This window comes from Podarcis pityusensis (genome assembly GCF_964106645.2).
Source record: "Podarcis pityusensis genome assembly, chromosome: 15".
Classification (NCBI taxonomy): domain Eukaryota; kingdom Metazoa; phylum Chordata; class Lepidosauria; order Squamata; family Lacertidae; genus Podarcis; species Podarcis pityusensis.
This window is the reverse complement of record NC_138040.1, coordinates 11,653,482-11,679,786: the sequence shown is the minus strand read 5'-3', so window position 1 is coordinate 11,679,786 and position 26,305 is coordinate 11,653,482. Positions and strand designations below refer to the sequence as shown.

Below are 26,305 nucleotides of genomic sequence, written 5' to 3'. Positions count from 1 at the left end.
GGAGAGTGACAGTCAGTTGTGTTTGGGCATCTTTGGTACCAGGGATGGAGCACACCTTGAAGTGTGTGTGTGTTGTTTCTGAGTAGATGCAGAATGCTTTCCTCTTCTCTGCTAACAAGCTTGGAGGCGGTTCACTTCATTCATCTACAGACCATCGCCTGACCGATTTGCAGCTTGGAGGGTGTGACTATGGGATGGACTCCTCTATTTTTTAAAAAAAACGTGGCTGAAGTATTGCAGCAGCTCTGCCTGGCTTGCCTCATTCCTATGTGCAAGTCACCCCTCGATGTGGTAGTCACCAAGCCATGAGCCAGCCTTGTAGTCACTTCCGACTGCTTTATGGAGTGAGGCAATGGGCTTCCAGGTGAGAGGGCATGAACTCCTGGAAGGGTTGACTTGGAGCTGGGGTTGCTACTTCTTTTCTTTTTAAAATGAAACTCTGGGTGACATCCATGTTTGCACATTGGTGAGGAAGGCCCAGGGGTCAAACCCTGTTCAGCTGGGTGAATACTTCAGGCCTCGGCTCCGCAGCTGCAAAATGGGCGCATTAGCTGTGTCATGAGAGTCTGTTTGTTTAAGCAGCTCCTACCTGAAGTCTGTTCTAGGTGCTTTAAGGTAAAGGGTAAAGGGACCCCTGACCATTAGGTCCAGTCGTGGCCGACTCTGGGGTTGCGGCGCTCATCTTGCTTTATTGGCCGAGGGAGCCAGCGTACAGCTTCCGGGTCATGTGGCCAGCATGACTAAGCCGCTTCTGGCGAACCAGAGCAGTGCACGGAAACGGCGTTTACCTTCCTGCCGGAGTGGTACCTATTTATCTACTTGCACTTTGACGTGCTTTCGAACTGCTAGGTTGGCAGGAGCAGGGACCAAGCAAAGGGAGCTCACCCCATCACGGGGATTTGAACCGCCGACCTTCTGATCGGCAAGTCCTAGGCTCTGTGGTTTAACCCACAGCACCACCAGCTTCCCTTCTAGGTGCTTTAACTATGTGTAAAAAACTATGTGCTTTAAAATGTGTAAAAAAAAAAAAAAGTGGGAGGGGTAAAGAAGAAATAATAATAAATGGAATCCCTGAGGTTCTCATTCTGTTTCCATGAATAATTCTTAAGACAAGGACCCTTCTGGAGTCGGAGTCCAGCAGTATTAGGAGGGCCACCGGTTCCCTGTTCCCGCCCTTAGGGTCGTGGGTTCAAGCCCCATATTGGGCAAAAGATTCTTGCATGGCAGGGGGTTGGACTGGATGATTCCCTTCCAACTCTATGATTCTAATTAATAAGCCCCTGAATGATTGTAAGAATATTTTTAGAAACAAACTTGCAACGCTTCCTTACAATTTGAAAGCTTGGGCAAGTTAGGTGCTCCCTCGTTGCCTTAACCATGTGACTTTAATTCTCATTGTATGCCTCCTGGTTTTATAAAGTTTTTTAATGCACCTGTGGCTGTGGGAGGAAAAAAAGGATTAATTCTTTTTTCTCCACCTCCCTCCGTCTTGCGGTTTCCCCAATCTAAATCCCTCCATCTAAACATCTACAATGGAAAATAGACAGGAGCTTGTATAGGATTTCGCAAACTTTGGGTTATAGGGTGAGTTCAACAATATTCCAATTTATGACATTTTATTTGTGGTGTGATACATTATCTATTGAAATCTGACCTGAGTTTCTTTTTTTGAGGGTGGGAAAGCAAGAGGCAAGAGTGCTGCAATTCTGTAGTACTTAATAGGAGAAATCACACTGAATTTGAATAACTAGGCACATGTAGGCTTGCACTGTTAGTTGATAATATTTTGCAGTCTTGTTTAATACAACAGGATCCTTTGCTGTTAATGTTACTGGGGGCTCCTGTTGTTGCTCACTTCACTCAATAACCCCCTACCTCCTGGATTCTCCCTACTTTAAACTTGTCCAAATCCACCCCATGGCTTGCTCCAAACTCCTTTCCCACTCAGCTGTCCCCAAACTCCCACCCCCTTCCCTCGCAGATCTTTAAATGCCCAACTGGGGTGGCACGCTTCAGAAAGCAGTCCTCCCAACTGCTCTCTGGAGTGTCTACTTTCCTTTAAATGTTCCTCCTTCCTCAGCAGCTCACCTGGGCTGCCTGCCATCCAAGCCACTTGCTTGCTTGCCTCCTTGCTATTTGGCTTCCCCCCTTACAAAAATATAGTGTTATTATTTGTATCTGTTAGCTGCTTTCCTCACAAAAGTGAACCAATGTGACTTTACAAACCAGTTACAGCAAACACAACCTATAACCCCACCCCCGGCGCAACAATGCAAATAAAAGGCAGTTTTAACAGATCCTGTCCCACTAAAAGAGGCCACGAGTAGTCGAAAGCCTGTGTAAAAGAGGGCAATGTTTTCCTGGTTCCTAAAAATAAAGACGCTGCCAGTTGAGCTTCGCTGGGGAGAGCATTCTGCAGGTGGGGAGCCACCACTAAAAAGGCCTCTTGTGTTGCCACTCTCCAGACTGCCCTCAGAGATGACACACAGAGAAGGGCCTCGGATTATGAATGTCAGGTCCAGAGTGGTTGCTGTGTGGAGTGATGGTGGCAGTGTTCCAAATTTGTCAAGCACATTTTGCACCTGCCTGTTGCCCACCTGCAAGCAAGTGAAGATGCCTGGGTGCCAGGATAGCACCTCACATCTCCATCTGGAGGTGGATGCCTAGAGATGCTTGGATCTTAACTGTTTTCACACACTAGCAACGCATCCTGTAGAATTCTATCTGCACAATCAGAATAAATTTCAGGGACCAAAAAGTCATACTGGAAAAAACAAGGCTTTTGAGCTGTCTGGCCCCAAGATGTCAACTAGGCATTCTGTCTTGGCGACTAATCCTGGTTTAAGGAGCCATTTGGCGCCTAGCTTATATATCGGAGTTTCTAACCCTGGATGGTAGAGGTACTTTACAGAGGACTGTCCTCTGTGAAATAGACTACTATATATATCAATATATTAGAGTATGGCTTTGGGTTGTTGACTGTGGGTTAATCGCTTGATTTCTGGCTTTGCTTGATTTGTGGCTGCCTCTTTCTCTCTGTTTTGATGTTGGCTTCTACGATGCTTTCTTGGCTGTGCTTGATGGAAAGGCTGACTCTAAGCAAGGCCAGATGGGAAAGTGTGTTTATGTGTGTGGGGGGGTGTGTGTGATGGCGATGGCGGTGGCTTTCTGTCGTTTATTGGTTTATGTTGGATGATGTTGGTGGCCCATCCAGACTCACAAAGGCAGCCACATTCCCTGAAGGGTGCAGAAGAAACAAAGCACAAGGAATGTTGTGTGGAAAGGGAAGAAGAAATGTGTCTTTTTCACTGACAAATAGGTCTGCCTCTGCTCTATACCTTTAAAACACATTCAAAACACACACACACACAATTCTGGGATCTGTAGTTTGTTAAAGGCTGCAGGAATTGTAAATCCGTGAGGCATAAACTACAGTGCCCAGAATTCTTTGAGGAGAAAAATGTGCTTTGGATGTGCTTTAAAAGTTGTATTGTCTACACAGCCAAAGTTACTGGTTTTGGTGTACTAAACAGGCTAGCAGGTATATTGTGTATTTTCTGTTGTGATTTAATAGCTATATCTATATACAGTCGTACCTTGGATCCTGAATGCCTTGCAAATCGAACGTTTTACTCAGGGTAGAGCCTAACAACTCTTGGTGTCCTTAACAGACTACAGTTCCCAGGATTCTTTGGGGAGAAGTCATGAGTGTCTAAAGTGGCGTCATAGTGCTTTAAACAGATGGCTTTCACCCCACCCCACCAAAGCCCAGGCTTATTGCCTGAAGCTGGGACTGTTGGTCCTTGGTGGTCCTGAAAATGTCTGCATTGTAAATTATGATATTGGGAAGAATTCTGTGACAGTTGCCAAATTCAGCACATGGACAATTCCGCCCCCCCCCCCCCCGCTCACAAAAGGGTTGTATCTGCTCAGAGTATACGTATTTGAATTAAGGGACCTACGTTAGTCATGTCCACAGGGCTCTGAATATGTAAAAATGCGCACCTTAAGTCTAGTTGGGGTGTGAGATTAACATGGCACCTAAAAATGTCCTGTCAGTAAGTGAGGTGTTAGAACATGAGATGTCAGTCTTTGAACATGCAAGGAGAAAGGATTCATCAATCCACAACAACCCGGATCCACAACGACCCCATTCTCTCTTTCCCCTCCCCCAAGGTGCTGAATACCCCCAGCATAAAATCAATACCTCTTTAGGTTCTCGGCACACAGAAATCTGGGTCATCTGTCTAGACAAGGGAGACTTGGCCTTTAGGTGACTTTCAGAATGACATGGGAGGAGATTGAATACCTCCTGTCCAATCGGTCTGACGGGCATATATCTCTGTGTGTCGACTTACACTGTGAAAATGTTTTTGTGGATTCACTGATATGTAAGCAAACTAGCTCAGTCCCTCTAGAAATTTCATGGCTGCCTTCTCCCACACATACATTCTGCTCCAACCACTTTGGAGGACAGGTGGCTGGTATCCACTAGGACTGGAAGGGTGGAGCAGTGGGCGGAACCCAATAGTGTAGTGGCAAATTCAGAAGTGAAGGGTCCCTTCATGATTGTCACAGTCACACCCCTCAGTTTCAGATTCAGGTGGGTAGCTGTGTTGGTCTGACTCAGCCGAAACAAAAAATTAAAAAATGGTCAAGTAGCACCTTAGAGACCAACTAAGTTTGTTCTGGGTATGAGCTTTCGTGTGCATGCACACTTCTTCAGGTATTTTTTAATTTCCCTTAATTCTTAAGTTCCCTCAATTTCAAACACTGGTTGTTGCAAAATATTGGTTCAACAATGGTATAGGAAGTGTATTTACTTTCTTTTAATGCATTATTATGCATTATTATTCTTATTATTACAGTCGTACCTTGGATCTTGAACGCCTTGACTCCCGAACAAATCAGCTCCCGAACGATCGAAACCAGGAAGTGAGCGTTCCAGTTTTCGAGCGTTCTTTTGGAAGCTAAACGCCTGACGGGGCTTGCGCAGCTTCCGATTGGCTGCAGGCGCTTTCTGCAGCCAATCAGAAGCTGTGCTTTGGTTTCTGAATGTTTTGAAAGTCAAACAGACTTCCGGAACAGATTCTGTTCGACTTCCAAGGTACGACTGTATATTTTTGTTGCTTTCAAATGGTCCAAAATAGCCTGTGCCAACATGGTACCCTCCAGGTGTTTTGGATCTACAACTGGCTGGGACTTCTAGCCCCCAACATCTGGATTGCATTAGGATGGCAATGACTAGTCTAAATGGTATGTTTGTCCTGTTGTGAAGGTTGCATGCTCAAGGTTATATGAAGGTCAGGTGGCTGTTCTGTGCAGGAGAAGGTTGGGCAGGAGACCATACAAGGCTGCCTCCGATAAATTGATGCTGAAATCCAGCATCGCCTGAGTTCTGCGAGTGTGACTTTCTCCCGATTGTAGTGCAGAGTGTTTGAGGACCGGGACATTCACAGGGAAACCAAAATGCTTGTTTACAAAGCTATTGTACTACCAACCTTATTGTATGCTTGTGAAACATGGACCACTTATAAACACCATCTCCAACTCCTTGAAAGATTCCATCAACGGTGTCTCCAAAAATTTTTACACATCACTTGGGAAGCCAGGCAAACTAATACCTGTGTACTGGAAGAAGCAAAGATCACCAGTGTTGAGGCAATGATTCTTCAACATCAACTTCGTTGGACTGGTCATGTTGTGTGGATGCCTGGTTATCGTCTTCCAAAGCAACTACTCTATTCTGAGCTTAAAAATGGAAAGCGTAATGCTGGTGGTCAACAAAAGAGGTTTAAAGACTGTCTCAAGGCAAATCTAACAAAATGTAGCATAAACACCAACAATTGGGAAACACTTGCCTGTGAGCGCGCCAATTGGAGAACAGCCTTTACCAAAGGTGTTATGGGCTTTGAAGACACTCAAACTCAGGAAGCAAGGGAGAAATGTGCTAAGAGGAAGGCACGCTTGGCAAATCCACACCGTTATCAACTCCTGCCCGGGAACCAATGTCCCCACTGTGGAAGGACGTGTGGATCCAGAATTGGCCTCCACAGTTACTTATGGACTCATTGTTAAAACCGTGTTTATGGAAGATAAAATACTCGGCTGCGAGTGATTGCCAAAGAAGAAGTAGAAGTTCTTTGCTCTGTGGGTAAAGGTGTTCTTGCAGGTATGTGCCTAAGAGAAAACCAGCCTCTAATGTGTATCTCTTCAGGTGAACCAGTGTGGGTGATAGGTTCTGAGGGCTTTTAAAAGCGGGCAAGACTAAGAGATGGAGGAGGAGAGACATGCTGGCATTGATTCGTCATGGTGGGACCTCAGATCTGGCTGCATTCTTTTGACAATGAAAGAATCCTCCCATTGTGGGCCCAGACTGCATACTTTCCCCAAGAGGATATCGCAGGAAAACAGGCTAAGCTTGGCGGTGACCGGGTAGGTGAGCTGGTAGCTACCTCCTCTCCAGGGGTGAAATGTACCTGCAAACTCACAGAGCTCCTGCTATTCAGGAGCCCATGGGCAATGGAGAGTTGGTGGTATCTGGGCTGCTGCAAACCAGCTGTGAATCTATATTGCCACAGTGCTGTCACCTGGGCGACTGAAATGTTTCTGTTTCTAAACTGAGACCTGGCGTGAGTCACTAGGGCTGCATTACTGACACAAGGGAGCTGTCCATAGGTTCAGCCAGCTACCTGCAACTTATCTTGCTCTCCCTGTTTTTCTGAAACTAGAGCCACAGCTACACTATGCATTTAAAGCAGCATCATACCACTTCAAGCAGTCATGGCTTCCCCTCCCCTAAGAATCCAGGTAGTTCCTGCCTGGAAGAAACCCCCAACCAGCCTCCCCCAACCTGGTGCTCTCCAGGTGTGTTGAATCATAGAATCATAGAATCATAGAGTTGGAAGAGACCACAAGGGCCATCGAGTCCAACCCCCTGCCAAGCAGGAAACACCATCAGAGCACTCCTGACATATGGTTGTGAAGCCTCTGCTTAAAGACCTCCAAAGAAGGAGACTCCACCACACTCCTTGGCAGCAAATTCCACTGTCGAACAGCTCTTACTGTCAGGAAGTTCTTCCTAATGTTTAGGTGGAATCTTCTTTCTTGTAGTTTGGATCCATTGCTCCACTTCTCTGGAGCAGCAGAAAACAACCTTTCTCCCTCCTCTATGTGACATCCTTTTATATATTTGAACATGGCTATCATATCACCCCTTAACCTCCTCTTCTCCAGGCTAAACATGCCCAGCTCCCTTAGCCGTTCCTCAACTCCTGTTGGTCCCAAAGCCAAAATGACTGACAGGAGTTGTATTTATTATTGTATGTATTTCATTTACAGTGGTACCTCGGGTTACAGGTACCATACGCTTCAGGTTACATATGCTTCAGGTTACAGACTCCGCTAACCCAGAAATAGTGCTTCAGGTTAAGAACTTTGCTTCAGGATAAGAACAGAAATCGTGCTCCTGCGGCGCGGCGGCAGCAGGAGACCCCATTAGCTAAAGTGGTGCTTCAGGTTAAGAACAGTTTCAGGTTAAGAACGGACCTCCGGAACGAATTAAGTACTTAACCCGAGGTACCACTGTATATCCCAGCTTTTTCTTTCAGGAGCTCAAGGTGGTGGCCTGCATGGTTCTTGCTCTCCTCATTCACAACAACCCTGTGAGGTGGGTCTGAGAGGCAGTGGCCTGGCCCAAGGTCACCCAGTGAGCTTTGTGGCCGAGTGGGGATTTGAACCCTGGATCGACACTCTAACCACTACACCACACTGGCTCTCTTGTAGTCCGAAACCTCTGAAGGGCACCAGAATAGGGAAGGTTGTCCTGGGAGATTGTGAAATTGAGAGCCAATTTAGTGGCTAGTGACTCAGGAGACAGCTTTGGGAAGGGTCCTTTCTCCACTCAGCAGCTGAAGCTGCGGAAAAGTACTGTATTTTCCCGTGTATAAGACGCCCCCATGTAAAAGACGAACCCTATTTTTTGTGTGCCCCAAATTAAGAAATAATTAATTGCAACATTCCGTGTATAAGACGATCCCCAATTTTAAACTTAAAATTTTTTGGGGGGAAATATAGTCTTATACACGGAAAAATACAGTAGATTTTGTGCCACTGCTGCTATGTGTGTTTGAAATGTTTCAAGGGGTTCCCCCACCCCAATCATTTGCTGATTTTTTGTTGTGGATTTGGTTGTTTGCTACTTTGATCAGCCTTATTTACTAGAAATGCACTTAAGCAGGGTTGCCATACGTCCGGAATTGCTGGACGTAGCCGGAATACGGCAGTTGGAAGCAGTGTCCGGGTGGAAATCACTGGGAAAATCCAGAAGTCTAGAATCTGGATTTTCACTTTTTGACATATGGCAACCTTAACTTCAGTCTTCACTTGTGAAGCACACATAGCCAACTTGCATGGACAGCAGATGTGTTAACAGTTTGTTTGTGTTTGTACTGTGTGGCAAAATGTGTAGCATAGGTGCTTGTTCAAGAAACGGTGTAAATCTGAGTCATGGAATCTTGCTGTGATGTTTTCCAACCAATGCTTGCAAAAATGCAAACATTAGGGGAGCGTGTGCATAAATCTGAATATGTTAGTGAAAATAACACAGGGAAATGCATTACGTTAGGGAAAACCGCTTTGCAAAAATTTGTACATTAGTCAAAGCTGCGCGCAGAAATGTGTTTATGTGAATAAATTTGCACTAAAATGTTGAAGGACTTTCATGAGAATTTTTCTAAAAAATAAAAATGTGCAAATTGTTGCAGAAATGTGACAAACTGAATTTCAAACTGGAAATCTGAGAGAACCAAAACTGGCAAATCTGCCCATCCCTACTCAGAGTAGACCATTGGAAATAGTGGACCTAAGTTTGCCAGTCTATTAAATTCAGTGTGCCTACTCTGAGCAGGGCTAGCATTGTCTACTTACCCGTAGTGCTGTTCGTTTTCTGCCTGTGAACGTCCTTTATTCTTAAGCCAATCTTGGAACCGCAAAGTTGGACCTTTGATATCTCTGTAAGCCCAATTAACTCAGAGAATTGGGTTGCTGACGCAGTCCCTTTATCCGCATGGCCTGCTTCTTTTGACATCCCCTTGTCCTTTTCCTTTGCAAAAAAAAAAGGAGGGGAGTCTGTGCTCTCCAATTAATGCTGGGAAAGTTTCAGCTGTGAATGTGATGCCCTGAAAGTCAGCAGCTCCCTCCCAGGCAGACATTTGACTTTGCAAACGTCACAGAGGTGGAAATGACCTTGCAAAGTTTGACATTCTGGTTCACAACTTGCATCCAAACCGTACATTTTCAAAAATAAAAAAATAAATTGTTGCCTACTATAAAATACATTTGCCTCAGAGTGGCAATACCAAATTAACGTGCCTCAAAAGATGAGAAATATTATTAACTATAAAAGTGCTTGTTTTGCAATAACGCAAAAGGGACGTATCCTTCCCCCCCCCCCCATGAAATGTTGAGCAGATGGCTTCCCTTAAAGAATAATGGGAACTGTAGTTTGTCAAGAGTGCTGGGAATTCTAGTTCTGTTGAAAGTAAACTACTATGCCCAGAATTCTAGGGGTGGGGGGGAGAAAGTCCTGGGCTTTAAATGTATGGTGTGAATGTGACCCATGATGAGTTTTCTTTTTATTTCTTAGAAGTTATAAAGTTGGGCAGTGGCCAATCTCACACTGTATTCATTTCCTTCCATTGTTTTCTCCAAGAACCCATACCCCCAAATTTTAAGAACAGCAAACCAAAAGGCAGCTACAAAGAATTACCTGCCATTTCTGGCCATACTGCAATTGCTTATCTCTTTTCTTTTGCGTTCCTCACCTGTAAAAATAGGACGATTAAAGGATTGGCTTTTCAGCTTCTAGCAAATATTCTAGGCTATAGTTACTCGGATGTGGATTTGTATTTGTTTATGCACATCATTTTGTGGGTTGCAGTGATTAAGGCCACATCCACAGTAGCCATTTAAAGCACTTTGAAACCACTTTAAACAGGCATAGCTTTCCCCAAAGAATTCTGGGACCTGTAGTTTGTTAAGGGTGCTGAAAGTTGTTAGGAGACACACCGTCTCTCCCTCTGAATGGTTTCATAACCAGTCCTTCTTTCCAGGGAACTCTGGGAACTGTAGCTCTCTGAGGGGAACTCCTTGTTGTTGTTGTTTAGTCGTTTAGTCGTGTCCGACTCTTCGTGACCCCATGGACCAGAGCACGCCAGGCACTTCTGTCTTCCACTGTCTCCCGCAGTTTAGTCAAACTCATGCTGGTAGCTTCAAGAACACTGTCCAACCATCTCGTCCTCTGTCATCCCCTTCTCCTTGTGCCCTCCATCTTTCCCAACATCAGGGTCTTTTCCAGGGAGTCTTCTCTTCTCATGAGGTGGCCAAAGTCTTGGAGCCTCAGCTTCAGGATCTGTCCTTCTAGTGAGCACTCAGGGCTGATTTCCTTCAGAATGGAGAGGTTTGATCTTCTTGCAGTCCATGGGACTCTCAAGAGTCTCCTCCAGCACCATAATTCAAAAGCATCAATTCTTCGGCGATCAGCTTTCTTTATGGTCCAGCTTTCACTTCCATACATCACTACTGGGAAAACCATAGCTTTTACTATACGGACCTTTGTTGGCAAGGTGATGTCTCTGCTTTTTAAGATGAGGGGAACTCCTAACAACTCTTAACAAAATACAGTTCCCAGGATTTTTTAGGCAAAGCCATGTCCATTTAAGCGGTATAGCCTTGAACTTGTAGTCTTAAGTGGTGCTTCCCTGTTCTGCATTTCTTTTGGTGCACCAAGCCATTACCTTGTTTCTATGTCTGGCTGGTGAATCTTGAGGTAGATTCCCACAAACCTCAAGTATTCCCATTTCTCTCTTCCAGTCCCTGGTACCTTGCAGGCTTGTGGCCTGAAAGACAGAGCCTGAGGGATTTCCACGTTGGCCCGTTGCAGCAAAACCAGAAAAGATAAGATTTATTGTGGTATCAACTTTCTTGGAGTAGCGCCTGTTTTGTCAGGTGTGCTGGGCTTCTTCCTTAGCTGACTGATTTATAAAGACAAATGTCACCAGTAGCAGAATGTCCAGGATGCCAGCCAGCCAGCCAACCATTCCATGCCCTTTCTCAGGATACTTCATTCCATTCTGCCTAGTTTTATGTCCCATTGTCCCAGCCACCCACCCCAGCTAGCCGTCATTCTGTGACCGGTCAGCATACTTAGTCTTCATGGGCTCTTTGGGGGATTTTCTCCCCCTAAAGATTTTTCTGCACTTCTGAAGGCTTTGAGTTTAGCTGGGTGTGCTGATCTCCTCCTTTTTGTACATGGAAGGGACCTTTTTAGCTGCATAAGATCCCACACTCAGAGAATAAGTTTGCTATTAGCACGTAAGATCATTGCTAGGTAATAACAACTATTATGCAATTGCAGCTGTATAGAACACAAATACCGTGTTCCTAGTTCTGCTTTTGCTAACTTAATACATATTTAAAGAAAGAGAGAGAGAACCTGGGTTCAGGTTGAGTTAATTGACAACAACAACATCTTGCAGTTGCCCCATTGGCTACCTGCACAGATCCTCATTCTTTCTAGCCACCGTGTCATCCTGGCTTGTCATGCAGATGCAAAACTTATTCCATTCGCTTCAAATTCAGAACTATGACAGTTGCATAACACCAAAGGGCATCAAAGTTTCTTATCTCCTTTGAACACGTCAAACAAAATTTTGAATCTGCAAGCGCCTCTTCCTTTCAGAAGATGTTACCGTCTTCTACTTGGCGTAATGAGGTCTCCTTTGAAAGCAAAGGGCTCAACAGTTTCATCAGTGGAAAATGCTGTCCTTCCCAGGGTGCAGAGGATTGAAAAATGTTGCTTATTCATGCAGAGACTGAAGTCAGATTCCCCATTTCCCAAACAGAGGAATTTTCTGTTTGTTTGTTTTTAAGCAGGGGATGGGGAAATTGCCACCTTCCATCTGTTTTGGGATCACAGATCCCATCATCCCTGCATATTGGCCATGCTGGCTGGGGCTGATGGGAGTTGGAGACTGACGCCATCCAGAGGGCTATAGGTTCCCCACTCCATTTTCAATTCTGCCTTGTTCCGTTGCTGCAGTGCTTTGCAGTAGCTTTAGAAATTTTTCTTGCCTGGGGAAGGACCTTAGCTCAGTGGCAGATCCTCTGCTTTGCATGCAGGATGTCAAGAAGTGAGCTGGCAGTAAATCACACTGTTCAAAGTTGAAGTTAACTCTTTATTAGCAAGAGCACGTCCTGCACAGACCTGGTGGAGTGTCAGGCATAATGAACACTGCAGCTCATCCCTGCTAGCTCTTGCCCCATGAATCAGTTGCCGAGACTGAAAGTCTCCACCTCCCCACCGCCATCTAGGTCCCCTCCTCTCCAGGGATTTCCCCCAAGCAATCAGAAACTGTGCCTACATACAGCCTGCCACTACTCCGCCCTTTTCATGCCTCTTCTGGTTCTGGGAGACAGTGGGAAGGGGAGCTTGTCGCGGCAGGAGGCAGAGACGCTCGTGACTCTTCACTAGCCTGACTCATCTCTGCCTCATGGCCTCTTTCCTCCAAACCTCCTGCTTCAGCGTCTACCTCTGATTCTGGAATCTCTCTGCCAGCTCCTGTTACCTCCTCAGCTTCCCACACACCCTCTTCCAAGTTTTCTCCCTCTGTCCCCTCATTGTCATTCCACTCCCCCCAGCAGTGGCGTGCGGTGAAATATTTCACAGGGGAACAGTTAGGGCCAGAGGTGCTAGCTTACAAGGGGCGTGGGGGTTGATGTCATGTATGTAATGTTGCGACGTCCCGACGTCACACACGTGAGCTTCGCGCCTCCCTCCTGAAGCTGGGCAGAGGCTTCCTGGGCTTTGGGAAGGAGGCACCAGGGAAATATTTAGGGAGTTAGCATAGTCCCCTTAGTCCAGTGGCCACACGCCACTGCTTCCAGGCTCTGAGCCTTCTTCCCTTGGGGATTCCACATTCCTTTGCATCCAGCAGGAGATGCAGGAGGTCCCCGTTTCAATCCCCAGCATCCCTAGGTAGGGCTGGGAGTGTCCCCTGCCTGAAAGCCTAGACAGCAGCTGCCAGTCAGTGCAGACAGTCCTAAGCTAGGTGGACCAATGAGCTAACTTGGGTGCCCTGTGTTCTCAAAACCTGGAAGCTGCAGTTAGCGCTCATAAACTCCACTTGTCTTCATTATCCTGGCACAGTTCCCATTGCACATTAAACCCTGAGGCAGCCTGTTCTACTGCGCAACTAGCTTGTGTCATTAGGAAGTTCCTCCTAATGTTTCACCAGTATCTTCTTCCCCGCAATTTCCAGCTGCTGGGAGAGTCCACAGAGAACAAGTCTGCTCCTGCATGACAGTCCGTCAGATGTTTGGAGGCAGCTATCATGGCACTCCCTTTATCTTATCTTCCCCAAGCATTCATGGGCCTTTTCTTGTCCTGATCTTCCTTCCAGCAGTGCTTTTCTGCACACAGAAGAAAAAAGTGCAGAGTAATCCTCTGGAGAACTTGGTAATGCTGTTTTGAGCCTGTATGCACTACACATTTAAAGCAGCATCTTTAAACAGCGATGACTTCCTGCAGAGAATCTTGGGAACTGTGGTTTGTTCAAGTTACAGTTCCCAGGATGCTCTGCAGGAAGTCATGGCTGTTAGGAGGCCTCTCAGAGAGCTTCAATTCCCAGAGTTCCCTGGGAAGAGGGATTGGCTATTAAACCCACTCTGAGATTTGTAGCTGTGTTTGGAGAACAGGGGTCTCCCATCAACTTTCAGCAACCTTATCAAAGTACGCTTCCCAGGATTCTTTGCAAGAAGCCATGACCATTTAAAGTGGTACAATACTATTTTAATGTCCCAAATGTTGGTGCCTTAGTAAGCACCCTTTTCCTTCCACATTTCTGCAAGTAAAGCAAGGTAGAGACTTAACAAAAATTAAATGAAGGCTAAGCTTTCAAGGAGCCATTCTGGAATATCTTGGAGGGGAGGGGAGTTCCCACATAGAACCCTCTTCATGTGATTACAGCCCCGGCTAACAAACAATTCAAGGAATCTGATTTTCAAAGTTGTTTTCTGGAAACAGTGTTACAGTGGTACCTCGGGTTAAGTACTTAATTCGTTCTGGAGGTCCATTCTTAACCTGAAACTGTTCTTAACCTGAAGCACCACTTTAGCTAATGGGGCCTCCCGCTGCTGCCGCACTGCCGGAGCATCGTTTCTGTTCTCATCCTGAAGCAAAGTTCTTAACCTGAAGCACTATTTCTGGGTTAGCGGAGTCTGTAACCTGAAGCGTCTGTAACCTGAAGCGAATGTAACCCAAGGTACCACTGTATAACATTCAGGGTAAGGTTATTTGTTGTTGTTGTTTTGCCGTCTGCAGGCTGTGTACAGTACACACTATGAAGAAGAATTCTGGGTGCTGTAGTTTGTTAAAGGCTGCTACAATTGTACCTTTTGTATGCGAACGGGATCCGTTCCAGAGCCCCGTTCGCATCCTGAAGCGAATGCAACCTGCGTCTGCGCGTGCGTGGGTCGCGGTTTGCCGCTTCCGCGCATGCACGTGAGGTCGTTTTGAGCGTCTGCGCATGTGCAAGCGGCGAAACCCGGAAGTAACGTGTTCCGTTACTTCTGGGTCACTGTGGAGCGTAACCTGAAAACACTCAGCCTGAAGCATATTTAACCCGATGTATGACTGTAGGAATTATAGCTCTGTGAGGGGTAAGCTACAATGCCCAGAAGTCTTTGAAGGGGTGGGGAAAATATGCTTACAGATATATAGCATGTGCACAGCTGCTTCTTTCAGAGTGCTAGAGAAGCAGTCTCTGCTCCAAGTGGCCTACAATCTGTCATTCAACATGGGGAATTCAGCTGAAGGAAATTAACTCATGTGCTGTTATTTTTAAAGGGGTGTGTGTGTGTATGTATATAAAATCACTATTGTGGATGCAGACTCTGGATTTCTGAACCTCTTGAAAACCAGCAGATTGTATCAGTAGTGTTGCCCATTTTGCAAAATGGCATTGGGACTTACTAGATTACTCTTTTCCACATTGGTCTCTCTCCTCCCCACAGTCAGTGAGTGTGTTTGCAGGCACTGTTGAGAGCAATTTTTTCCCCTCCAAAGGGTTTTTAGAAAGCTAGAATTCCTCCCTGAGCAAGTCTGTGCAAAAGTGCCTTTTATTGCCCAAAGCCCTTCTGCAGCTACTTTGACATTGTCTCATGCTATCCCACTTCCTGTTTAAGAAAGAGAGAGGGGGTGTGGGGGGGGGAGAGAGAGAGAGAGAGAGAGAGAGAGAGAGAGAGAGAGAAGAGAAGAGAGGAGAAAGGGGTGGGAGTGGAGAATCCATTCCTCTTGCAGACACATCCCAATTCAATCTGCAGTGAATCACACAGCTGGTTCCCTGCCAGAGAGCACAGAGCCGAAGGGGCAGAGGAGGAGCAACTGCCCGAGAGAGTACATTTCTTTCGGGATTCTGGAGCCATTGACTTAACGCACAAATGCACAGGAACCTCTGCACACGAGGTAAGCAGACCGAGCCTCTCCGGCTTTCCCGAATAACGGGCAGGCGCTCTGAAGGAGAACTGACCGTGTGCCTTTCACATTCAAAAATCTCCTGCTTCTTCCAGAGGAGTTCAGACATCTCCTGGCAAGTTGTCTCGAAGTTCTGGCCTCTGTTCAGGGACAATTTGCTGCCTCAGAACCTGGCACCCTCTTGCCGGCATCCTGTTGTAAGAGTTGAAGAGTTAAGCCAATTCCCCCCCCCCTTTACGTCTCTGTCTTTGTTTCAGTCTTAGAAGCAGCTCTATTGGGGAGGTAAGTGGGAGGGGGGGTCACTTTGAGTTCCGCTCATTCTGTCTTGCGTCTGTGCCGTGACCCAGAGTTAACTCAATGGTGTTTCTGGCTTTGAGACACGAGGGAATGGCTCCTGGCTTGGGTGACTTTAGAAGGGGGCCTGATAAATTAATGGAGAATAAATGGCTACCATTTTTTATATTTATTATACAATATTTACTCAAATCTGACGTTCACCTTTCTTGGCCAAATCACATTGCGAAAATTAAGATGTGCATTAGATTCAATGGCACACTTACATTCACCAGCAGATACTTTTTTTGGTTTCTAGGTTCTGAAAATTGAGGTGCGCATTAGATTCGATGGCGCATTAGACTTGAGTAAATATGGTACTTATGTATCCCGCATTTTCCTCCCAAGGTGCTCACTGTCCTCTTCTTCCCCATTTTATCCTCACAAGAACCCTGTGAGGTAGGTTAGGCTGAGAGATGACGGTTGTGCTTCGTGGCTGAGTGGGGATTTGAACTCTGGTCTCCCAGGGCCTAGTAACCAGCTCTGTAACCACTAGGCAAGATTGGTATGGTATGTCCCTCCAGTCCTTCTGAGTAAAGGGCCAGTTTGAAGAGGAACAGCCCTGGATTTATTGGGCCTGTCATTTTGGCCTGGCTGCTGCAAGGAGTCCATGAGAAACAGGTCCCGTCCACACTGTACATTGAAAGCATGTGACTTTCACTTAACATGGGAACTCTAGTTTAAGGGTATTGCGAATTGTAGCTCTTTGAGCGGGTGAACTACGGTTCCCAGGATCCTCTGGGGAAAGCTGTATGCATTGACTGTATGGTGTGCATGTGCCAAAAGTTTTTCGAGAGAGGTTTTAAATTGTCGCGTTGATGCTCTGATTTGATCCTCGGTTTTATTTACTGGTTTGGCTTTTTTATCCTTTAATTGCTTGGTGGTTGTTTTTAGTCCTTGATTCTGGTTTTTGGCTTACTGCGCTTACTGTGTGCACACATAGAGTTTCCAGTGCATTATACCCAGTGCTATTCCTTCTCAGAGTAGACACATTGGAATAGTGGACATGACGTAACTTAGAATCACAGAATTGTAGAGCTGGAAGAGGGTCCCAAGGCTCATCTAATCTGACCCTCTGCAATGCAGGAATCACAGCTAAATAATCCATGACAGATAACCATCCAACCTCTGCTTAAAAACCTCCCATGAAGGACAGTCCACAACCTTCCAAGGGAGACTGTTCCACTGATGAACAGCTCTTACCATCAGAAAGTTCTTCCTAATGTTTAACCACAATCTCATTTCTTATTATTTGAACTCCCTGGCTTGGGTCTTCCCCTCTGGAGCAGCAGAAAGCATGCTTCGTCTATCTTCCATGTGACAGCCCTTCAGATATTTGAAGATGGCTGTCATATCACCTCTCAGTCTTCTCTTCTCAACCGTTCCTCATAAGGCTTAGTTGCCAGACCCTTGATCATCTTGGTCACCTTCCTCTGCACACGTTCCAGCTAATCAATATCCTTAAATTCTGGTGCCCCAAACTCGGCACCGTCCTCCAGGTATGGTCTGAACAAGGCAGAACAGAGTGGGACTATTACTTCCCTTGATCAGGACGCTATACTTCTGTTGTTGCAGCCTATAGTAGCAATTATTATTATTAGACATAAAGCATATATAAAAACATAACAAAACATTAAAAGCTTCCCTATGTAGGGCTGCCTTCGGATAACAGCCGCCACCAACACAACAATTTCATTATTTATACCCTGCCCACTCTGGGCAAGTTCCAGCACATATAAAAACGTAATAAAATGACAAACATTAAAAACTTCTCAATATAGATGTCTTCGAAAGGTTGTATAGTCACTTATCTCCTTGACGTCAGATGGGAGGGTGTTCCGCAGGGTGGGTACCACAAGTGAGAAGGCCTTTTTTTGCTGCTGCATCACACTTGTGGTCTATTAAGACCCCTAGATCGTTTTCACATATACAACTAGTAAACCAGGTGCCCCCCATCCTATATATGTGCATCTGGTTCTTCCTGCCTATTTGTCCCCACTGAAGTTCATGTTGTTAGTTTTGGCCCAGTTCTCCATTCGCTTAAGGTCATCATGAATTCTGATTCTGTCTTCTAAGATAGTGGTTCTCAAAGAGTTGGCAGGAGAGTGTGGTGGGAAGATTCAAGGACAATCAAATCAACGTATAAACATTTCAGTATTGTAAAGTACTGTATATACCGTATTTAATTGAGTCTAATGCACCGGGACGCGGGTGGCACTGTGGGTTAAACCACAGAGCCTAGGACTTGCCGATCAGAAGGTCGGCGGTTCGAATCCCCACGACGGGGTGAGCTCCCGTTACTCCGTCCCTGCTCCTGCCAACCTAGCAGTTCAAAAACACGTCAAAGTCCAAGTAGATAAATAGGTACCGCTCCGGCGGGAAGGTAAACTGAATTTCTGTGCGCTGCTCTGATTCTTCAGAAGCGGCTTAGTCATGCTGGCCACATGACCCAGAAGCTGTACGCCGGCTCCCTCGGCCAATAAAGCGAGATGAGCGCCGCAACCCTAGAGTCGGCCACGACTGGACCTAATGGTCAGGGGTCCCTTTACCCTTTACCTTTAATGCACCATTGAATCTAAAGTGCCCCTGAATTTTCAGAACCTTGAAACCAAAAAAAGTATTTGCTGGTGAATGTAAATGTGCCATTAAATCTAATGCGCACCTAAATTTTCGCAATGTAATTTGGCCAAAAAAAGTTGAGCATTAGATCCGAGTAAATACGGTATATATTTTTTAATTTGCAGAATATTGATAGATAGCTTTTCAAAATGAGAGGATGAAAATTGGCTGTTCTTCTACAGTTGTTCACAACATACTGTTGTGAACAGCGATTTTCAACTCTGACGAATATGAAAGACCAGAAAAGAGAAAGGCTTCTTTGTGTTGATGAGGAGATGACAGTTTGTTTGTCTCAAATTAGACCTAATATAAATGAGATTACCCAGCAAAAGCAAGCTCACTCTAATTGAATTTGTATACAGTACATACTTAAGAGTCCTGTTTATAATTATATTTTGGGAATGATGCATGTTTTTATGTAGCTGCACTGGATGTCCCATGATCATATTATAAAGTAGTTGTGTTCTGTGATATAAATCACCACTAGGAGTTGTTTTTTTCTTTTTCCAATGTATGTATTATCAGTAAAAAAATTCGTTGTGGCATGAGCAAATTTTTATTCTGAAAGTGTGGCCCTTAGAAAGAAGTTTGAGAACCGCTGCTCAAAGGGATTAGCTACCCCTGCCAGTAGCTTCATGGAACCATTAATTTCAGTGGGTCTACTCTGAGTAAAATGTAGCTGCAGAAACCCAGCATTTGCAGATGTGACTTGTTGGATATCAAGTGTCTTATAAGTTGTGCTTTGCAAAACCCTTTCGGCCATAAGCGAGGGAAGTTTGACCTGACCAAATTAAAGTCTTGCCTTTTGTATGGTTCTTGGGGAAACGTCTCCGCAACGGTCCAGCCCAGAGATGGGGACCTCGTGGTCCTCCCAGATATTGTTGGACTACAACTCCCATCATCCCTGACCATTGGCCTTGCCGACTGGGTCTGATGGGAGCTGGAGGACCACACAGGATCCCTATCCTTCTTCTGCCTTGTGCTTGTGCGCGAACCTGGGGTTAACAAAGTCAATATTTTTAAAGGACCATAAAAGCAGGAATGGTAGTAGCTGAGAGACAGGAAGTAATTAAGGCATGAGTCGGGGATTTTGGCGTAAGCTGAGCTGGTGGGGGAGACTTTTGGCAGCGTTTCACTTAGTAGCGGCTGACGTAGGGGGGTGGGGAGGTGTTTGCCAGGCCAGATTGAGAGAATCCCGACACAGTTTGTCCTTAATGCATCTTGCTCTGAGAAGTCCCGAGCATAGCAGGGCACAGGATTTGACTGCCTTTGGATGAGAGAGCCACAGAGATGCAAGGTGTTTTCTGGGAAATCTCATTTGCGTGCTAAAGTAGAAATGGAACAGCATGGGAGTCAGTCCTACTCCTAAATTGGGTGGTAGGGTCTCAGAAGCTCTGCATCGGCTTCCTCAAGAGTACACGTTTGTGTCCTGGTGGCCAGTGAGCTTCTGGGCCCAATTCAAAGCCCTGGTTTTGACCCATAAATCTTATGCAGCTCAAGACTGCCTCTTCCCACCTGAACCAACCCTGGACCTTGCTCTTGTCATCAGTTTAGAGGGCGACGACACAAGAACAGGCCTTTTCAGTAGTGGCTCACCTGGTACCATCATTATAAAGCTTTAGGCGCCAGGCCCAAACATTTCTTTTTCGCCAGACTTTTTAATCATCTGTGGCCTCCTTGAGGGGGGGGGGAGGGATGTTTTAATCCTGCCTTTTAAAAATGTGGATGCTTTTTAGATTTGCCTATGATGGTTTTAACGTGTGTGTTTTTATTTATTGTTGCAAGTTGCTTTGGGTTGCGTTGGCAAAAAGAGAGAACGACAAATAAGTAGAACAAATAAGTACAAATTCCAAGGCTGTGCCTCCGTTTCTAGCTAGGAACTCTCCTAAGCATGCTCCTTGTTCCAATTTTAATGGAGATTTTCTCCATCCTCTGCTGTTCTTAAGGCATTACCTTGTATGGATTTCCCCCAAATCTCCTAACTATAGAATCCCATTGATCATCTCCTAATTAGCTATCTGAAAGGTAAAGTTAAAGGACCCTTGACCGTTAAGTCCAGTCGCGGATGACTCTGGGGTTGCGGCGCTCATCTTGCTTTACTGGCCGGGGAAACCAACATTTGTCCACAGACTAAGCCGCTTCTGGCAAACCAGAGCAGTGCACGGAAACACTGTTTACCTTCCCACTGGAGCGGTACCTATTTATCTACTTGCACTTTGACGTGCTTTCGAACTGCTAGGTTGGCAGGAGCTGGGACCGAGCAACAGGAGCTCACCCCGTTGCAGGGATTCAAACCGCCAACTTTCTGATTGGCAAGCACTAGGCTCTATGGTTAGACCGCAGCGCCACCCCCAAAAGCAATTGTTGTTCAGCATCTGTAACGCCGCGTTGTTTTGGATGTAATGCCGAACTCTTGTTCATTACTATGGGAACAAGCCTTCTGCTTCATTTGCTCCTTTCAATGCACTGCTAAATTAACTTCTGGTTTAGGCAAACCATTGTCCGCCAGACTATGAAACCTGTAAACACTTGTTTGCACAAACCTCAGTTGGACGTCGTAGGAAATCTTGGTTTATTGTGATGTCAATGCGCCACTGTAAAGCCTTACGCTTGTGCTCCTCCTCTGGGGCGACTGCTTGGAGTCATTTGGAAGCTCTGGCTTCCTTTTTTGAATAACCACAGCTTGTTGGGTGGTTTTGACACCCAACCAAGTGTGGAGAACTGTAGGTTGTTTGGAACAAGCCACTTTCAAACCATGGTTTGAGAAGCTGACTTGCTTCATGCATTCCCTAACCTGATGCCTTCTAAGTGCTTTTTTTCTGGGGGGCGCAGAGGTACGCATACCCCTAAACATTTTGTGAATCTAACAGGAGAAGAAACTAATTATTTTTTTAATTTTTAGTTTCTTCTCTAGTACGGTGAATTGTCCGTTCCATTGCTACTCCTGATGGCGGCCTCATTTCCTGTCACAGCGTTCCTGTCAATGGTGATTTTCTTGAGTCAAAATGAGAGTACCCCAAACATATATTTTTTTAGAAAAAAAAAAAGCACTGCTTCTAGTTGATTTCGATGCCCATCAGTGCCAACCACAACATGGCCAGTGGTCGGGGAAGGTGGGAGCTGGAGCGATTTGACGCACACTTTTATTCCACGTACAATTTTTCCTGTACAGTAGCTGGTATTTTCTTTCTCCTTCCCCTGATTTTTTCTCTTTGGGTGCCTTTCTTCTCCCCTCCAGGTCTCCAAAGATAGATGAAGGGGTCCGTTGCCTAGATGCCTGACATTGTGACGCCAAGTCCTCAGCCGGCAGTTCGACCGAATCCCTTGGCTTGAGCCACAGACCTGGGCCAGCATGCTGAAACCAAGTGGACTTAAAATTCCCGGGAGGGCTGGGAAGCACTCCAGCCCCGTGGGACGCCCTGGCGGGACAGCAACCGCCACCACCACCTCCACCACTGCCTCCACCACCACAAAAGAAGGTAAGGAACAGCGTCTGGCCACAGCAGAGATTTGAACGGGGATTCGTGGCCGCCATATTGGTTTCCTAACAAGAGGCGTTAGGTCAGTGATGGCCAAACTTGGCCCTCCAGCTGTTTTGAGACTACAGTTCCCATCATCCCTGACCACTGGTCCTGTTAGCCAGGGATGATGGGAGTTGTAGTCCCAAAACAGCTGGAGGGTCAAGTTTGGCCATCACTGCATTAGGTGGTCCATGAGGAAGGGACCTTTATAATGTGTCTGCGTTGTGTCCTCCCATTTTTTGATACTTCTTTAACTGAAAACATGTGATTTTATAACAGAGTGGGTTTTTTTAAAAAAAACAAACATAAAGGGAAAACAGTGCAATAGAAATTAAACATGCACACAGAGAAGGAACAAAACTTGGAAGCTGCATTCACAGTCCCTAGGATGAATAAAAATAATAATACAGTCATAACTTGGATCCTGAACGCCATGCGAGTTGGACATTTTGGCTCCTGAACACCACAAACCCTGAAGTGAGTGTTCTGGTTTGCAAACATTCTTCGGAACCCAAATGTCTGATGTGACTTCTGTGGCTTCCGATTGGTTGCAGGAGCTTCCTGCAGCCAATTGGAAGCCGCACCTTGGTTTCCAAATGTTTTGGAAGTTGAACAGACTTCCGGAACGGATTCTGTTCGACTTCTGAGGTACCACTGTAATTTCAGATATTGGAGAGTTGTAACATTTTTTGTGTGTGTGTGTGACATGAAAAGAGGGGGGAAAGAAAAAAATGGGGGGAGAAATAATACCCATATACAGTACAAAAAAAACACACCAAAAAACAACCTTTGTAGCATAACCTTTAAAGTAATTGTGTCGTCTATAAATATCGGGATGTTCTCCTCAAGGTCATTTGATATTCTCACTTGGCACTGAAAAGTTACTAAGAATTCCAAAAAGTAGTGTACAAAATTTCACAGGAGGCATCTGAACATTGTTACCATCGTTGATATTTATACAATAAATTGGTTTATTTTTAACACACGGCGGATTTCTAACGAGGTGTTGGGTCAGTGAGTGGGGGAACTTTATAAAGCATAATCACCCTTTCCTCTCTCTCTCTCTCTCTCTCTTTGGTCTATCACCCTTTTCTCAGCCTTTTTGATCCATTGTGGTAACCTGCCAGGCCACCTCTATTTAGCCTGGGAATAGCCAGTCACCCAGTGGTGGTTAAGTAGGAATTTTGGGGAGCCATTTCTCCAGTTAGTCAATGCAATTTTAATCTGTGCTTAGTTTACTAAAGTGCAATTCTTCCTCTCTTCCACAGCTCAGTCATAGTTAAACCCAGTGGGATTTACACCCAAGATTTTCAGCCTTAAGAACAGGCTGCAAAAATAAATGTGCCTGAATTTTTTAATGTAGTAATGTGAGCAGGAATGAGAGATGAGGATTTGATTTTTGAAGTGCACTTCTTCAGCCAAGTACTGGGTACACAATAAACCACACTAGGATAGTGATAACAATGTGTGCAGAAATGCAATATACTAGGGAAATTCGCTTTACAAAAACGTGGAGAAACCTGTCCTGAAAATGCTGATTAATTTTCATGAGGACTTTTGAATGAAGATTCAAGACCATATAACACCGGTCTTAAAGACCTACACTGGCTCCAGTACGTTTCCGAGCACAGTTCAAAGTGTTGGTGCTGACCTTTAAAGTCCTAAACGGCCTCAGCCTAGTATACCCGAAGGAGCGTCTCCACCTCCATCGTTTTGCCCGGTCACTGAGGTCCAGCGCCAAGGGCCTTCTGGCAGTTTCCTCGCTGTGAGAAGCCAAGTTACAGGGAACCAGGCAGAGGGCCTTATCGGTATGGGCACCCACCCTGTGGAACACCCTCCCACCAGATGTCAAAGAGAAAAATAACTACCAGACTTTTAGAAGACATCTAAAGGCAGCCCTGTTTAGGGAAGCTTTTAATGTTTAATAGGTTATTGTATTTTAGTGTTTTGTTGGAAGCCACCCAGAGTGGCTGGGGAAACCCAGCCAGATGGGCGGGGTATAAATAAATTATTATTAGTAGTAGTATTAGTATTAGTATTAGTATTAGTATTAGTATTAGTATTATTAAGAAGTTTGCAAATAAACTGTGGAAATGTGGAGGAACTGAACTTAAGACTGGAAAAATGGAACCGAAATGGACAGATATATTCATCCCCAACAGGAATTTAATATACTTTGAAGCGCTGTTAGCATCTAGGCTCCATCTTGGAAGATTGTTGGGTAATTTGTTTCCTGTAAAATGATCCTTTTTGTAATAACTAACTAACTAGCACACACACACAACCACACTTCCAACATACTGAATCACAAACTCGTCCCTGATTTTAGTTTCAATCCTGAATTCTTGCAGTGGAGAGGCTTTCTTTTTAAAACCTCTCTTCTTTCTCTCTCGCCCCTCCACCCCTCTCCGCCCCCTTTAAAATAGCAGTGGACACTCCGTACAATGAAAACTGTTGATCCCCAGGGCGTGAAATGAATCGTGCACAATTGGCTCTTTATTGCTTTTAACGTACAGTGCTTCTTTACAGTTTCTGGTCAAATTTTTGAAAAAAAAATTGCAGCTTTTTATTGGCTGCCCAGGCTTGGCGTAAATGGATGCCTGCCAGCTGCTGAATCCACTCCTGTCTGTTGTGTGCCCTCGAAGCATCAGCAAACTCAACTGTATTTGCAAATCTGTTCCCCCACCTTTTTGTGTTTTGTTTTTTTGAAAAAGCTCACTGTGCAATAATAATAGATACCAGCGTATCTTCTAGAAGCAACAATCGCAAAATCAGTTTGTTTGATTAGCTATATTTTTTTCTTTAGAAAAAGTGTGGTTTTTATGAGTTGCTTTTAATTGCTATTTTTTGGGGGGGGGGGGTTGCAATACCCTTCCTCGCTGAAGCTTTTTGGCAGCAAATTGGGTTGGGCTACTCATTTAGATTGTGGCGGGGATTCCTAAGGCTGGGATGCCTTTTTTAAAAAATTTGGAACATTTGGAAAGAGAGTCTATGAAGTTACCAACATTTGGAGAGGGGTTTTTAGTTTACGGGACGGATAGATGAGAAGTCTGGGCCTGAGAAGGATGCTTGTTATATATCAATGCAAGAAGATCCCGCTGGATCACATAATAGAATCACAGAATTGTACAGCTGGAAGGGACCCCGAGGGTCATCTACTCCAACCCCCTGCAATGCAGGACTCGAACCCATGACGTTGAGATTGAAAATCTAATCCTCACCAACTGAGCCATCTCACTTGCTTGTGATTTTTGTTTTGGGCACCACAGAGCCGATAACTCTTTAAATATTAACATCCCGCACATTTATGGCTGGATTTTGTACAGGCCCAACTCCAGCTTCTGATTGCAGAGTGTGAGGCCCGGGCGGGTGGCCGCTAAGACAGCTCACCCCACGTGACCTTCAGGAGCGAAGATAATTTTGTGCACTAAGCCTGAAGATAATTTTGTGCCTAAACAATGAGGCACTAAGCCTGGAGGCTGGTCCCACGAACGAGCGCTAATGGACGGGGCCGCTTCTCAAGGCATCACAAAGCCATATATTTTATTCCTCAGGGTGAGCAGCTGATGGTTATTCTCCTCCTTTCATCTCCACCTCCATCTTTGTACTGGCTGCTTGTTTCTTTAAAACACCCTCTGATTATCCTAGTCGTAAGGCTTCCCTGCAGCGGGACAGTGCTTTATAGAGTACAAGGGGAGAGGTCTCTGCCCCCAGGAGCTTACAATCTAAATTCTGGGGAAAGGTGAGAGGAAGACGAGGAGGAGACGCGGAAGTGGGGGGTTCCACCAAAAAAGGGATAAAAACAATTGTTTGTCAGATTTCCTCCGTTTAAATTGCTACTTTGGAAGAGGATGATTTCAGAGGCCACCCAATCTCTTAGTACTCCCCGCAATGCAGGAATATGCAGTTGTCCCCATATGAGGATCGAACCTGCAACCTTGCCATTATCAGCACCACGCTTTAACCAACTGAGCTATCCAGGCTGACCCCATGCGGAAGGCCACAGTTTCAGTCCCCAGCATCTCTCCAGGTAAGGCTGGGAGAGGCGAAATTCCTGGAGACCTGCAATTCAGTGTGGACAGCGCTAAGGTGGATGAACCCAAGGGTCTGAGTTAAACTAAAGCGTTCTCCAGGGTCTGAAGGAGAGGCCTCTCCTGTTCCCTGCGGACAAATTTACCTGGAGGCACCTTGGCTTGAACCCGGGGGGCTGTGGGCATGAAAACTAAATTATGGTCCCTGACTGGGGAGATGCTCATAGGCTTTGCATGGGCACCTGCGGGAATTTTTCCGGGGTGGATGG

At 45.5% G+C, this 26,305-nt stretch overlaps 1 protein-coding gene across 4 annotated transcripts in view; it reads left to right on the top strand.

Annotated features, from left to right (window-relative positions):
* The window catches only part of CLIP2 (CAP-Gly domain containing linker protein 2), an 88,541-nt gene that overhangs the window by 9,486 nt on the left and 52,750 nt on the right, over nt 1–26,305 (top strand). For 3 of the 4 annotated variants that reach the window (XR_013979834.1, XM_080982841.1, XM_080982843.1), the window contains exon 2: nt 21,723–21,963. Coding sequence is in view for 3 of the 4 variants with exons in the window: in XM_080982841.1 (XP_080838967.1) it covers nt 21,837–21,963 (127 nt within the window). In the remaining variant the exon portion in view is untranslated. Of the gene's footprint in view, nt 1–15,367; nt 15,524–21,722; nt 21,964–26,305 lie in introns of those variants that run through there. The other variant, XM_080982842.1, reaches the window with a different exon arrangement.